Source organism: Sinohyriopsis cumingii, chromosome 2, assembly GCF_028554795.1.
Source record: "Sinohyriopsis cumingii isolate HCF-2022 chromosome 2, ASM2855479v2, whole genome shotgun sequence".
Taxonomy (NCBI): Eukaryota; Metazoa; Mollusca; class Bivalvia; order Unionida; family Unionidae; genus Sinohyriopsis; species Sinohyriopsis cumingii.
In genome coordinates, this window is record NC_142962.1 from 41,759,213 (window position 1) to 41,776,393 (window position 17,181).

Genomic DNA, 17,181 nt, shown 5'->3' on the forward strand with positions numbered 1-17,181 from the left:
GCCACGGATGCGGCAGACCAAGGGTTCGAACATCGGCCGGGTCATACCAAAGACTTAAAATTCGTCTAGTACCTGCCTCTCTTGGCGCTCAACAATAAAAGATCTGTGTTCGGACTAGTCGGCCTGATACCAGGATAATGTGGCCGGGTGGGACATGAAGCTACAACTATATATATATATATATATATATATATATATATATATATATATATATATATATATATATATATATATATATATATATATATATATATATATATATATATATATATATATATATGTGTGTGTGTGTGTGTGTGTGTGTGTGTGTGTGTGTGTGTACAAACAAGAAGGAAACAAATTGCAGTTTTTTTACACGTTGGGTTTTTATTTATTTCTCTGAGTCTGTTAAAACTGTGAGTAGGGACGCTAGTTACCACTGATGTAATGGCTAAAGTGATTGAGATATGGTCAAACTAACTAATGCTTCAATAGCACTCTCAACTTTAAAACATCGTACCGTCTTCACGTAATATCAATTTAATGAATATTTTCTATGCATCGTACAAGTTAAATGAGAATAAATTGTATTGATGCATCAATTGCAGATCAAGTTATACTCTTCAGAATTGCGATCGCCTTTTACCCAACTTATCAATCAAACCAAATATATCGATCACCCCGAATATGCCCACGTCCAACGTGTGGTAGCTTTGAGGTGACAGAAACGCTGAAATCATCCACTCCACCAGCTTGGGTAAGAGTCACATTTGGCAATGATGCACACTGTGAAGTAAATATGTATGAAGGAAGATCCAGATCGTTCAGATCGGTGGTATACATGCCGTAGATTGCTTTGAATATCTGAAAATGGAGCAAAATGATGGAACCAAAATAAATAATTTTACCTAATAAACGTTTCTAACATCAATAACATGCTGCAAACACTGCTTTGAATGGTTTTAACGAAAATATCCCCACTGCACATTTTGTTCATTCACTTTTCATGTTAGATATAAACGTTTTTCAGATGGCTTGAACTGTTATCTTACATATTAGGCTATTGCTTTCCAAAATTAACCTCCGACACTCAGTAGTAGTAAATTTGTCTCTAATTGCAACATTATTGTATCGTTCATGGTTAATTTGACATCTCAATTAGTCGATACCCTTTATGAAATGCAAGATAACAAATAGACACAAGTCATAACATACGAGTTATATTAACTCTTTTCATTACTTAATAGCAATATCGTGTACACCATCAGTACGATGATCTAGATTACCATTGGCCTACTCCAAGTTAAGTTGGGCAAAGGTTTGGCATGCAAGATGCACAAAATAAAGACAATTATAAAACCCTAGTTTGTTGATTATGGTTACAGAAAAATGTTGCGTTACTGTTTTGAATAGAATATTAAAGCGAAAGTTAGGTCAGTGCAGAAAACTGTTGCAAGCTTCACATGGTGGAATATACATCTAGAGTTAGTTTAATAAAAAAAGAAATCAGTACCAACTAGTGTTGACTTTCAACGGAAACTACAAAAATTAATCTAGACTTTTTAATATGTTTTGATACTGAAATAAAACAGAAAATAATCAATTAATCTTGATTTTTAAATATGTTATGATATTGATTAAAGACAGAAAATAATCAGAAAATCGTGATTTGCAAATATGTTATAATACTGATATAAAATAGAAAATAGTCAATTAATCTTTATTTTTAAATATGTTATAATATTGATATAAAACAGAAAATATTCAATTAATCTTTATTTTTTTTAATATTTTATGATACTGATATAAAAATGAAATAAGTAAATAATCTTGATTTTTTAATAAAGTATGTTATGATACTGATAAAGAATAAAATAATTTAATAAATTATGATACAGCTATAAGAAAGAAAATAATCAATTAATCTTGATGTTCAAATAAAATATGTCATGATACTGATACAATACAAAAACCAATCAATTACTCTTGATTTTTAAATAAAATATGTTATGGTACTGAATAAAAACAGAAAATAATCAAATAATCTTGATTTTTACATATGTTATGGTACGAATATAAAACAGAAAATAGTCAAATGATAACGATTACAATAACTCTTACTTTGAGAGCGTCAAACATGTCATACAAAACACGGTAGACATGCCAGCGATCGTCGGTGAACGTTTTGTCCGATTTGTTTACTTTGAACTGTACAAGACCCCAGCTGCAAAAACATTAGCATAGAGGTGTTAACATTTTGGTGATATAGTTTATAGAACCACCTTTCATTTGATCTTAACATAACACCTTCCACCTTTTGTTTTCCTCATATCTTCTAAATCTGCTTGTTTTGTGTTCAGTTATTCTATAATAGCAGATTCATTTTGTGTTCAGTTCTTCTTTAATAATGGAGTTTGTTTGTATCTCAATAAAGCATGTAAAGTTTGTATTTCGGATTCACTTTTTCCTTAACTTTCGATTCTCCTGTTTTATCTTAGCTTGGGAATACCTAATGGATTTAAATATTATACTCAGTTTACGAATTTTGAATAATAATTGCTTACTGCAAGTTAGTTTCACCTGAAGAAGATTTTTCCTATCACCTTCAAAATGTATTCTTCTACTGTAGTTTTGACCAAAAACGTATGTTCATTTTGCTATAATGATTAAAAATGTATTCTTGTACCCAGAACCTCTAGCAAAAGCATATATGCAATAATGCAGATAGTGTATACAATTTTATTGTTTTGGTTGAAGGATCTGTTTTATAGCCAGAAATAATAGATCAGTCAATGATATCTGAAAACATGTCCTTAGAGATTAAAATAAATAGAGTCAACTTTGTTGCAAAAACTTTGATTGTCGTCATTTATCATCTACTGTCAGGACTGACAACTATCCGTGGATCTAGCAAACCAAGTTGATTCGTGATGTCAAGCACTAATGCTCTTGCAATGGGATGTTTATCATATATAAAGAATTAAACTTGAATCAATAATAAAGCTCATTGTTCAGAATGACATTCCAGTTGTCACAAAATAATAGAAGTGTTAAAATGTATAATATCTTTACATATTTTAAAATAAATAAAGCCATCATCGCTATCATGACCGTACACATTAACTAGCGTCAATCATAACTGTTTCTATCAATAAAAATGTGAAACTATTTCTAAACAGAATTAGAACACAAGCATTATTGCAAGATTTATTGCTAAAATACATTTATAATTTCATTCAGAACCCCACTGCATTTCAGTCTAAACTACTATGTGCCTACGTATAACATATAATGAATGCATTATTGTGTTTGACCCAGCATAAAATATCTCTTGGAAATGCGTAGACACCTTACATTTATTGACCAAACTTTAATCGGTTATACACCAATAACTTCTATTTTGAAGAAAAAAAACTGTCAAATATCTTACATAACTGAGCATTACAAAACCGGGAAGTTGAAATGCACAGTGGAGTTAGCAGCGATAAACAAGAACCATCGAATCAGTAGTGGTTTCTCATCTGATAAACTTTTGCAAACCTAAATTGAGTGAAAACGGTATATGTTGTATAACGTTTAGCAAAAACACACTTTAGTTCTTAAAGCCTGTGTCCCTGTGTGTAGTTGACTAGAACGTAACCATTTACCCACTCACGGTGGTGGTGACATCTGTGTGTAGTAGACTGGGACGTAATCATTTATCACCCGCGGTGGTGACACCTCCTGTGTTTAGTAGACTGGAAAGTAACTACTTACTACTCACCGTGGTGACATCTCTTGTATTGGCTGTTTACCCCTAGCGATAGTCCCTAGGACTATTTTGTGTTGCGTGTTTCAGCTACTCAATATACAAGTCGTACATGAGACCAGCATGTAAGCCGTACATGAAACCAGCAGAAAAGTTGTACATGAGACCAGTATACAAGTCGTACATGAGACTAGCATACAAGTCGTACATGAGGCCACTATACAAGTCGTTCATGAGACCAGCATACAAGTCGTACATGAGGAATGTATGCAAATCGTACATGAGACTAGTATACAAGTCGTACATGAGACCAGTAAACAAGTCGTACATGAGACTAGTATACAAGTCGTACATGAGACCAGCATACGAGTCGTACACGAGACCAGCATACAAGTTATATACATGAGGCCAGTATGCACGTGGTACATGAGACCAGTGTACAAGTCGTACATGAGGCCAGTATACACGTGGTACATGAGACCAATATACACGGTACATGAGACCAATATACAAGTCGTACATGAAACCAGTATACAAGTCGTATATGAGACCAGCACCTTTTCAGCGCATTACTTGCTAACATGGATGCTTGATTCAAATGCACATGGTGATTAATTTGTATGTGTTTGTTTACCATTGTGTCATGATGATTCCAATGAATGTACTTCGTACAAGACTCGTCCCAAAAATATGTATGACAACTATAATGTTTCAAAGCGCTTTCGTTGCAGTTTAAATGTTTCCTTCTCGCTTTCGAAACGTGTTGCTTTTAGTTTTAATATCCTTTTATGTGACCATGATTATGTACGAACGTAGTGCTCAATTTAATATGCAAAATATACGTGTCATAATGGTTTATAGCAACCTATATAGATATATTTCTGGTAGTTTTTGCAGCAACCCATACAAATGTGTGTCTAATGGTATTTGTAGCGACCAATACAAATGTGGGTCATAATGGTTTGTAGCAACCCATACAAACGTGTGTCATAATGATTTGTAGCAACCCATAAAAATGAATCACAATCGTTTGTAGCAACCCATACAAATGTGTTATAATCGTTTGTAGCAATCCATACAAATGGGTCACAATCGTTTGTAGCAACCCATAAAAATAAAGACCAATAAAATCTAAAAGCAAGATACTGAAAAATAAGGGTGTGAGATATATAGTGGACCACATAGCTTTAAGTCAACAACTTATCATTAAGCGCAAAATGTACTTATGCATTACTTGACATTACATTCAAATCAAAGTTTGCCATCAACCACATCCTTTGCCTATCGAGACTATACATGTGTGCAAAGGTGACAATTTTATTTCTTTTGACAGTTATGAGGTTTGAACAACTTTTCAAACACAGATTCTAGTTACTAGAAGTATCAGCGTAATCTGTTTTCTTTCTTTCCATTGTAGTGTTTCAAGCTTCATACTTACACAAACTGTTATATCTCTTCTTTGTGAACATGTTTTTCATGACACATGACATCTGTTATCTTAATGCCTCATATTAACCCAAATGAAAAGAACGCACAAAATAATGTCGATGAAGATTTACAAAGAAGTGTAATAAAACATATCCTTGTTGTTAGTAATTACCTACCTGCTGGGGATGTGAAGGTTGACGGCCCCAGTTACCTCCCAACTCCACCAATCGGCATCACTGGCGGCATCCTGTAAATCACAGCCGTAAAATTGAATTTAGTTTTAGATAATGAGAATAATTTCTGATTTTTTCTGATTGTTGCGAAATCTAGGTCACGTATGATGAAGTTTCGAGTGCATATGTTTATATTCCCACATAATGTGTAATTTGATTTCAGATGATATTTGACTGCGTGCGTTGATTGTACCCGCTATCAATCTAATGTAGTAATTATACCAATCAGCCTCCTGTAATGTCAGCAACGTTACCAAATTTTGTCCGGATTAAAAGCAATCATCTATATTAAAACATGTTGTATACGCATTTCTCAGCATTCTCTGGCCGTTGGTTTGATCACAGCCAGGATACTTATTGTCCAGATTCTCTATATCGTCATGATACAGACGAGTCTTGGCAGGAAGCTGTCCACTTTACGGAAGCAATCTTCAGCCACTGAGATATGTAAAAGTGAAAATGTATTCTTATTTGCTATCATCTCTCTGTGATAGAATTGTTTTATTTATTTGATGTTATGGAATTTGTTCTAAGAATCAGGCTTTCTGTCACAATAACGCCATGCTATTAGATAGACTATTATCTGTTTTTGCAGCTGAACAGCGACATTGAATTCGAATACATGTTGCATGCATTTCACGATTAGTATTATAGTTGCTGGAGACTGATTTATAAACTAACTCTGCTAATTTAACAATAATCTCGTACAGCTGTTATTGTGAATTAATTTAATATGCTACGAAGTAAATCCTTGTGCACACATTCATGATGTATATCATTGCATTCGTACATAACCATGTCCCAAGTGATACTCAGCTTAGTCAATACAATTTTAGCTGTTAATGGGAGTCATCAAACTTTGCGTTTTTATGTTACTTGGGTACTGTGGTTGATGGTGACATAGTTTCGAAGCACGGAATTTGTTTGCTCAGCATAGAGCGATACTGATTCTGGACCTGCTGAATTAGAAGGCTCTCAGGGGATCCTTCTCAAGTTGGCAGGAGCGGACCACTGAGACAATTCCTTTATCGTTGGAAGGTAGCTGTGAGATCGGAAACATCTCGTGCTCGTTGAATGGACTTCACGAGATAAACAATATCATATGTTCCATTTTTTAATCTGTCTAATTCAAGGTTGCTATATGTGTGAGAATTCAAACTCAGTTTCACTATATGTGTAAAAATAAAATATGCACCCATCATACTTTGCTGATGAACCAAATATCAATCATAAATACATCATTCGTATTTTATAACTGCTTATAACAATTGTACATTGGTCATATCAATTTCATATATTCAGATGTGAACTATACTTGTGTATCCATATAGTAATCATATATCGTGACTGTTCAGTACGTTGGTCACATTCGCTGAGGTTAGGGATCATTTATTTATTTATTGAAATTTCATGTTTTGCTCGGTGCCATTTCGGAATGATTTCACTTTCTTATACCCTTTGTTGAGCTTCGTGCACATTATTTTGTTATCTCCATCGTTAGAGCTTATGCGCACGTGTAAGGTGTCAGATTAATTTATCATTAATATGCATTATTTTCAAAAACTCCATCTCATTCACGTAACTGTGTTTAGTGTTTTCCAATTCCACGCTGCATCATTCCTGTTACACTGTATCATATGGCATCACAATTAAGGACTGTTGGTTGAAATAGCCAACGTCAGAGAACAAAGTTCACAAACATGTATATTTTGAAGCTGCTACAGTAAATTCCCCATACACGTTTTGCTGTGGGCTTTAATTTGATGACACAACATTCTCTCTCTCTCTCTCTCTCTCTCTCATAAACCTTGGATTTAGAAAAAATAGAATTATACTCATAGATACTTGTATTGCTTTTAAACCATTAATAGATCAGATTTATCTTGCTGTAATGCCAGAGGACACTTTGTTAGTAATTGCATATGAATTTAACAATACAATAATTTAGATAAAACGAATGCAAGATGATTACTTTCTGAGTACAGGATGTTAAGTAGGTTCCATGATTTCTCTTTTAAAATAAATTTATTGAACGAGTCAACTAGTTTTGCTATGAAATGATTTAATCGAGTTTCATCAATTTCATCTGAAAGGAGCACACATGTAAGATTATGTGCATCACGTGATAAAACGACTTATTTTATCAATTAAAGTGCAAAACAGTGTAGCGAAATGACTTTGAAATACATTAAGATGCATCGATAACTATCACTTTGCCTTCTCTCATGAGTTATACATACAAATGATGCTTTGGGTAAATTACCCTAAATAACACAGCAGATATTTCATAGAATATAATCATAGGACAAGTGAAACATAACCAAAAACATAACAGCGGTAGATGATCTAAAACCATGAAAAATATAACAACACACGATTGACATAGCGAATAACTTTGTGAAACGTGAATATATTTTCATTCCTTCAAAATGCCATTAAATACCTTTATGAAGGTTCCATTTTGGATACGTAGCCTCCACTCTGACCTAGAAAATGGTAAACATAAAGATGTGTTACGAAATTTAAAATGCAGCACCCGTATGTTTAGCAGCACACAGTTGCATACACTTGTAATCCAGATAGTCGTAAGAGTGTCAAAGACTAGATTATAATCTTAAATGAACACCTACACAGCTGCACACCCCTTGTAACCCGGATAATCGCAATAGTGTCGATGATTAGATTAGAACTAAGGTGATCACCCACTGCTTAGTATAACAGCATATTGCTATGAAAATCTATATTATGAGTCTAAATTGTTTCGATGGGTAATGGTAATTTTGTAAACAACATATTACGTAGATATTTTTTACCACGACAGTAGATTATATATTAAGATAATTATCAATTGTATGGAAACATCTTTATTTGGATCTAAATTTAGAACATCGCTTTTCTCTCTATAAATATAATTTGGAATGTTTTAGAAAGGAAATTTTTACCATCTTCATCCTCTTATTGTCTCTCAGGTTTTTATATTAAAGTTGTTTACTTTGGAATTATTCATTCCTATCTCTAACTTCATTTGTGTTTAGATTTAATTTGAGAGAAACTTTAAATTAAATTTATTCATTGGACTTACAAAGTACTAATTAATACACCTTCGGACCAAATAACTATTTTGGGCTTATTGTGAATCACTTAGAGACTTTATTGCGACCTTATGGTCTTAAAATGGTTAACAAGATAGATCGATAAACAAATTGTTTTGTATAATTGAAAATAAAATATAATGTATTTCCCTAAAATGAAATTTTAAAAAGTAAAAATAACTTACACTATGCCGAATGAAATCCTAAGTCGTTATATTTAGTCCACAAGTATTGAGGTATCTGAGTGAGTGAAAATGGTACTCCGAATGACGGTCTGTAAAGTACTGATGTGTCAGCAGTAGAGAAGCATCGCTATGATGTGTTCCCAAAATGTCTTTAAATGAGGTCACATAATTTCTGATACAGCTTTAAATCTAAATCTCCGTAAATGAATTCACAGTAATTCCTTACAGCTATTATCCCAATTAATCTGAATATTTTGAACACGTAATTACAATGAATACTAATGATTGTTTATTCCACGCAATACTTGTCTTATAAAGAATGCTAAGATTAAGTTGCTAAAACATAACATTGTTCAATGACTCATTTACATTGTACTTCTAACCAATAAGGAGGGTAAGGTAGATTGCACTAGCTATTAAAAGAATTAGTTGTTTTTTTTCTCGCCTTTTCAAAAAACAAAACCACGATCTCCATTCATATCACGTGATGTTTACTTGAATTCAATCGTGGAACATATGAAATAATCTACACACTATTAGACTATTTCATCATGAAAAACATTCATTTATAAACCAGTATAAAAATATTAACTTAATAACTTTTACAAACTATATTCATGAACATAATCCATTTTTCGCGCTTTATTGGTTCATGAGACTGAATTCAAACCTAAATCCTAAATCACGTACAAACGGGATACCATATAGTCGATCAAAAATATATAGACGAATTATTTAGGATGACATTGTTTCAAAATCATCTTTGACAGAGTTAGATCAGCATTTTTAAGATAGAAATTACCCTATTGACATTATTATTACTGCTTTCCAAAAGTATCTTTCCTTACACAACTTGAATCTTGACAATATAAAGTATAAACAGAAATGAAGATAACATTCATTTTGTTATTGAATATAATCCAAGTTTGCCTAATATATTTAAGATTATCAATAAATATTAGGATTTATTAACATTATCATGTAAAGCAAGCGTTAAATCGCTTTAAATCGCTACACGAAATCAAACACCCACTTTTCTTATAAAAGTATTAAAAGTCATAAATATTTCCTAATTAATTCTAAATTAGAACAAACATCATATAAAAAGGGATCATCAATTAAATGTAATAGACTTAGATGCTTGCACTGTTCTTTCATTAATGAAAACACTTCTTTCAATAGTAATAATACGAAAGAAAGTTTTAATCTGCGTTGTGATACTAACTGTGAAACATCAAATGTTATTTATTTGTTCACATGCAAAAAAGTGGCAAGAATGTGTTAAACAAACCAGTCGACAAATATCTAAATGTATGAACCAACATAGATCAGACATAAAAAAATATATCGATCAATCATTTTCATCTCATGTTGCCGTACATTGTAACAACAGTTCCCATACTTTGCAAGATTTTTCCTTTCAATCTATTGTAATAGCAAATTCTGAGAGGGAACGTCTGCTAAAGGAAACCTGTTGGATTCACCGTCCAAAAGGTATAAATTCCAAAATTCTATACGACTTTCATTAATCAATATTCTTAAATTATTTCCCCTGTTTACAATTAATTAACAGCATTTTTATATTATTCTAATTTACAAATTAACTTAAATAGTGGAAGTATAAACTAATATCGTAAAAATAATTTCACTAATTCTTAAAAAATGAAAAGGAATTTTTCCAATAAATTTTCAACATATTACGATTAAATATTTTATTCTCACACCATAATTTTTTATTATATAATTTGAGTTCTGATGAAATATTGAAAATTCCTCAATAATATATCAAGGCAAAATATATTATTTTTGAAAAACATGTGCATTATACATAATAAAAATATTTATAAAATCTCTATTTAGTTATATATATATATATATATATATATATATATATATATATATATATATATATATATATATATATAACACACGGCAAAAGTCATCTTTATTCAAATAATTGTCCAAATTCCATCACAGAGTCGATCAAAGAACTTATGAATGGTTTCAATGGCAATAACTCTTTGATCCATACATATCTTTTCAGTTACAAGTGTATTAACTATAATAATCTTATCTCCATCTAGGTCATTACCTTGTTTCAAAGGAACACCATGAATGGGCAAATAGGTTACTTATGCTATAATCACTGGTCCCGAGACTGAGTTTGATGACAAATTAACACAATGGAGAAGAACATTGTCGAATACGCACTTTACACCCTGAATAGGAACACTTTCACATGAAAAAGAACTACCGGAAAAATGGCACAGTTCTTGACAATAACAAGAATTCTGAGACGTTTCTGTGTCTCTTAAAATCTTAATAGGGATGGGCTTGGAATATACACCAACAAGTGCTCTTTCATCTTTATGCATTTATCTTGCCCTCGTCGTTCTCTGCATTTGCATTATCTCCTGCTGAAGCTGACATGTTCTTAAATAATATTCCATCTGTTTTTTTTTCTTTAAACTACAATTTCCTCAATATCCTTTCCGAACCAGAAGTTTTATACAGGTGTTAAAGGATATTTTTTTAAATTATAGATTATTTGGTTTGATAAGGAATATCAGACCAAGTAATCTATAAAAAAAATATCCTTTAACACTTGCATTGTTAAATAAAGCTTCACTTCTGGAAGATCATAATGTTTGACAAGCTCAAGTAACTCCTCCTTTCTTAAACACTATACCTCTTCCTGGTTGGGATCTGAAGCAAAGTTCTCTACTTTAATCTTATGGTGCTTTGGTCTCACCTATAAGTTTATCAAATATGTGGAATCAAAATACCAAGGACTAAGAAAATTTCAAACCAAATTGAAATGTAAATTTCACTGACCTAATCCCTGAGTTAAGAATCTAAAGTCTTACAATATCTAAGAAAAATGAGCGAAAGCCAACAAGTTTTGTATAATTTGAAATAATATATCATTTCTCTAAAATGCAAAATAAAAATATAAATATAGCATACAGGATGGTGAAAGAAATCGTAGACAGTTCTATTGAGTCCCAAAGTATGGAGTAATCAGAATGAGTTCCGATGGTATTTCAAATGACGTCCTTTAGTGTACTCATATATCGTGTTGCGACTCTGTGGTCACAAGCTCAGTAACACAAAGAAGCGAACCCAACAAGTTTCGTTAAATTTAACAAATAATCTCATTATCAATTTTATAAAATGATAATATAAAATGAACTTACAGCATTATGAATTGAAGTCAAAATAATCCTAAACAATCTATTCATGTCCAAGAGAGAGAGAGAGAGAGAGAGAGAGTGTGTGTGTGTGTGTGTGTGTGCGCACGCGCGCGATTTAGATTTTTAACGGACCTTTAACAATTTTTCAGTTATATCGCTACGATATCTGCAGTGTGACAGTATATAGTAATGTTTAGCACTGGGGCATCATGCCGCAGACATGTAGCATGACAAGTCCAAAATAATCTAATGTTCCGAAAGAAATTTAGATCCTCGAATGCACAGGTCTGCCAACATTCATGATGTACCGAAATGGCATTATCTAGAACTCCTTTGAATAAGTTACAATGGTCACAGAATAATATGTTAGTCCAATCAGCACGCCGTTAATCCAATTAAGAGTCTTAACAAACGTTTCCTCTCAAACATAATAGCTAAACACAACATAAAAATACTTGTCCAAAATGACTTTACAACAAGAACAAAAGAAATAAGACTTACCAAAACCGTCCAGCTACAGGCAATTATATACAATCATAAGCGGTGTAAATGCATATGCTACTACTTTTATATGACAATTTACAAATATCCAACATTGTAAAAGAACCCCACCCACCCATACCCACCCAACAGGAAATAACTTAATTTTTCTAAAAACCCTCCTGACCCCACCAGGTAATGAGACGTTATCCCAAACTTGTAAACATATTTACTAGCAATAATATTACTAGTAATTTGATCATAGCTATTTATATATCCAACACAATCCTGTCACTCTGTCTTAAAATCGAACCTGTATACATACACAAAATGTAGCTATAGATAATCAATACAACTTACAGTCATGAATAGAATGTACAAAAATGATAGATATGTATAACAATCAACGGTAGAGAAGAAACAATATCATATAATCCCAAATGTCTTTAAATAAATTCACAGTAATTCTGTAACAGCTTCAAATCCGTCTAGTCGTTAAATGAATTCACAGGCTCTTTGCAGTTGAGCTAAATATTTCGAGCACTATAATTCCAACGAATGATTAAATGAAATAAACGAGTCCTCTCTGTTAGCTGAATATCTTGCAAGACGGGTGCTTACTGCCAAGATCGCATACTTTTACGTGATTATTCTCTTTTATACAATGCTATACACACTATGAAAGATGCACAGTCTTTCTAGAATGACCAGAACTATTGAACAAAGTTGAATATTAATCAATCAAAAATTGAGTCATCCTGGCCTTTACAACAGCAAAAAACCAGCAAAAGAAAAAAAGAAGAAAAAAGAAAGAAAAAATATATTTAAAAAAATACCGTGACCACTGAGATCACATAACGTTTGCGTTAATTTAATAGTACTACTTAACCTTGAAATTTGTGAATGTATCTAGGCACTTAATACAAGTACAAACGAACAATCCATAACCAAATTAGAAGTTAAACTAATATTACGTAAATGATCCGTATGTATAACAGAAGGTGTTTACTCGTAAACACGAATTCTCTTGCCACATGGAGTACATATTTGGAATATTTTCCAATATACGGATTGGTATGAGATAATGGAAGTGAAGACCAAATATACGACGTGATTCAAGCTGGCCAGGTACAGGCTTTAAGCCAAGAACTGAGCCACCATATGGAGGGAAGAAATATCACTGAGTCACCTTATGGAGGGAAGAAATATCACTAAGTCACCTTATGGAGGGAAGAAATATCACTGAGTCACCACATGGAGGGAGGAAATGTTACTGCTATAAACAACTATCTACGATGCAGCAACACCAAAAGTTACATCAGTGTAGGGTCAAAACAAAGTTTAGTTTGCTTAATATAGTGAAATATACAAAAGATTCAACAAACACATCAAGAAATCGCTAAACCTTAAAAACACTTCACTCAAGAGATGAAATAAGGCACATTTACCTAGTTCTTGTATAGCTGAGGTACCCTCCTGGGGATTTAGCCAAACGTTCATGAGAATAGGCAAAATAGGGACCACGCTATAAATACACGCTCAAAATATATGTGTTATTGAAGAGTGGAAATTAGATCACAATGAACTATTTTTGTTATGGTTGACTTACATTGGTGAAGATATCCACATAACAAATTTAATGCTCTTAGGTGAAATAAGATAAAATAAATTGAGGTGTAACAAACAAATAGTTGTAAATGCATAAGTTACTCAAGTGTGAATATTATATTACATAACATTGCTTAGGAAAATGTTAAGTTACATCCACATACCAGTTGTCCTGAGTGTAATTGAAAAGGAGTATAGAAAAGATATCTGAAAACTAAACAGTCGCTCAAGCGTGAAAATTAGGTTACTATTAGCTTGGTTTTAATTAAGCTGACTTACACTCTCTAAAATGCATCCACGTACTCATTAATGTTCATGAGTGTAGGTGGAATAGGGTCTACGATACTTAAACTGTAACAATAAACAACTTAAATTGCATAAATCACTCAGGAGGAAAAGCTTAAAAGTTATGCCACATTGTCATACTTATCGTACGACTGAGTTTCTTTTCTTGAGTAAATATACACATACTAATTTCATGATTTTAGGCAAGAAAAGGGTGAGGTATATTTAAAGCGTAGCGAAAGAATGAATGTCCTTTAAGCATGAAAATTAAGTCACTTGCACCTGGTTTCGATAAAATTTGCTTATGTACCCTATGATGCTTCTACATAGTCATCGTCTTGGGCGTAATAAACAAACGACTACAGAATATTAAGGTCGTCAAGCATAAAAAATGACGTCACAGTGGTTGAATATACACAATTTTAGATGCATCTGCACAATTTTTATGAATATGTGAAAGAGTCTAATAGAGTCTAAGAAAATGAGGATGCAACAAACAAAAAGTTTAAAATATCAGTTATCAATCGTGACAATCAGATTATGGTAACCTAATTTCTGATATGGCAACCTTATTTGCTCTGACATCAAGTTACATACCAGTTTTCATGAGTGTAGGTGAAGCAGGGTCAAATATTTTGAAAGCATAATGAACGAATAATGATAAAATGTTAATCACTCAAGCATGAAACGGATCACAGTCATATAGGTTTAGTATAGACTAATTACTCTATTGACATGCATATCCATACTAGTCTTCATGACTATATGTGGAAAATGGTGTAAGATAATGAGGGTATAAATAAAGAATTGATTAAATCCTAAAGTGACTCAAATTTGATCACTGTGACCTTGTTTTTGTATGGGTGAGTTATTATTCCTGATAGGTGTCAACATATCACTTTTCACACGAGCAGCAGAGAGGGCGATCAGACCACTTTAGGGAATGGTCACCCTTGTTTTTAGACAAAAAAAATAGTGACCCTTCATAGAGGTCAATACCACGTCTACGATTATTGTTTGTCCCAAACAGAATTGTAGACAAGGCCCTATCTGCTGCTATTAATTAAAAAATTGTTATATTAAAAATAATGGTACATCCAGAATCTCATACTGCAAGAATAGCACGAGAGAGACTAGAAGCAATTAAAAAAATTCTTCCCGTGCGAGATTCATTTAGAAAAAATCTACAAGCGCAGCAAGAAGCGTGATGTGATGTGATTTGGATTTTTAACGTAGCTTTAACAATTTTTCAGTCATATCGCTACGATGTCTGCAATGTGGCAGTTTATAGTGATGTCTAGCACTGGGGCATCATGCCGCAGACATATAGCATGATGTCCCACCCAGTCACATTATTCTGACACCGGGCCGACCAGTCCTAACACTAACCTCTTAATGCTGAGCGCCAAGCGAGGTAGCTGTTAGTACCATTTTTTGTAAGTCTTTGGTATGACTCGGCCGGGGATCGAACCCACGACCTTCCGCATCCGAGGCGGACGCTCTAACCACTAGGCCACCGGAGCGGTCGCAGCAAGAAGCACAAGTTGAGTACGAAGAAGAAACTAAAAAGCTGTTTAAACCCGTCACTGCAGCTACTGAACAAGTTACAGCTGTCATCAAAGAAGATCTTCTTCCGGTATCAAAACAAACAGCAGAACAAACCGAAAAAATAGCAAAAAGAACTAAACAGACAAAGAAGATTTTACGAGATCTTCCAATTGATATAGCTGCGGCTCAACCTCCACCTGTTGGTGAGGAAATACTTGAAGGTACTGGAAGACTTTGTGCTGAAGTCGCCGACGTGCAAAAAGAACACACACCTGAACCCGAACTAGTAGAAAAAAACGTAGAATTGATTGCAAAATTTAGGAAAGGGGTTGTTGAAGAAATTAGAAATACTAAAAGAGAACAATTACCCGAAAAAATATTAAATAGTATATTTAATAAATCTAGTATTTTAAAACCCCGTCATGAAAAGTAAATGATGATAATCTTATTAAATATATATATCGCGTATATTACAACAAAAAACAGGCTAAAGGTCCAGAATATAAAATTATTAAAGAAGAAATAAAAAGACTTTATAGAGAGAGACTGAAACAACAAGAACAACTCTCCCAGTATCAACTTCCTCCGCCTTTACAACATAAAAAAATTTCTGCGCCGGCAATGACATATTCACCGGTAGATTCACCACATGGATTTCGAAGAAGTGACTCACCTGACATATCCCCGGTCATCACTGAAGTACTTTATCCGGTGATGCAACCACCAGTATTTAAAACACCTCAAGATGAACCTAAAACAGGATCTGGTTTATGTCCTGATAACATCATTAATGATGTGTCACGGTTAGAAGTTCTCGTAGGAGGAAAACGTGCCGGAAATAATTCACCAGAAATAATTAATGAAGCAACTGATATTTGTCGGCGATTATTTCAAGGTGGTATCATGGATATCGGAGTTTACCGAGAACTTATCGATGAACTTGTTGATGACTAGTTGTTAAATAAATGGTAAATTAAAAAAGATGATCAAACATAATAATCATCGTAAACCCGTACAGGTCAGAGCGGTGAACTCACGATTACCAATCTATAAAGCTACTTACGGAGATGGACTTGGTGATGCTATTCAGGGATTATTCACAAGGATGGCTCCAAAAGTAGCACCTGTTGCAAAACAATTATCGATGAAAGCTATTGATATTGTTCGTGATAAAGCCCTTGGAGCAATTGTCAATGTTGCTGGTAAGGCGTTTTCGGCAATCAAAGAAAGACTAGCACGATTATTGCGACGAAAACAACAACCGGTAAAATTACCAAGTACTGAAATTATGCCCGTAAGTAAAATAATAAGTCAGGCTGCAAATAAAAAACTAGCGGAATTATCTGAAGAGGCAGAAAGAAATATAACATCAAATTTGATAGCAGATCAAGGACTTGGTGA

At 33.2% G+C, this 17,181-nt stretch overlaps 1 protein-coding gene across 1 annotated transcript in view; it reads right to left on the reverse strand.

Annotated features, from left to right (window-relative positions):
• Positions 1-340: 340 nt before the first annotated feature.
• The window catches only part of LOC149804714 (uncharacterized), a 50,646-nt gene continuing 33,805 nt past the window's right edge, over positions 341-17,181 (reverse strand). The window contains exons 8-11 of the mRNA XM_089943386.1: positions 7,832-7,874; positions 5,332-5,402; positions 2,101-2,203; positions 341-843 (exon numbers count right to left, since the gene is read on the reverse strand). Coding sequence (XP_089799512.1) covers positions 634-843; positions 2,101-2,203; positions 5,332-5,402; positions 7,832-7,874 — 427 coding nt within the window. The 3' untranslated portion in view covers positions 341-633. The remainder of the gene's footprint in view (positions 844-2,100; positions 2,204-5,331; positions 5,403-7,831; positions 7,875-17,181) is intronic.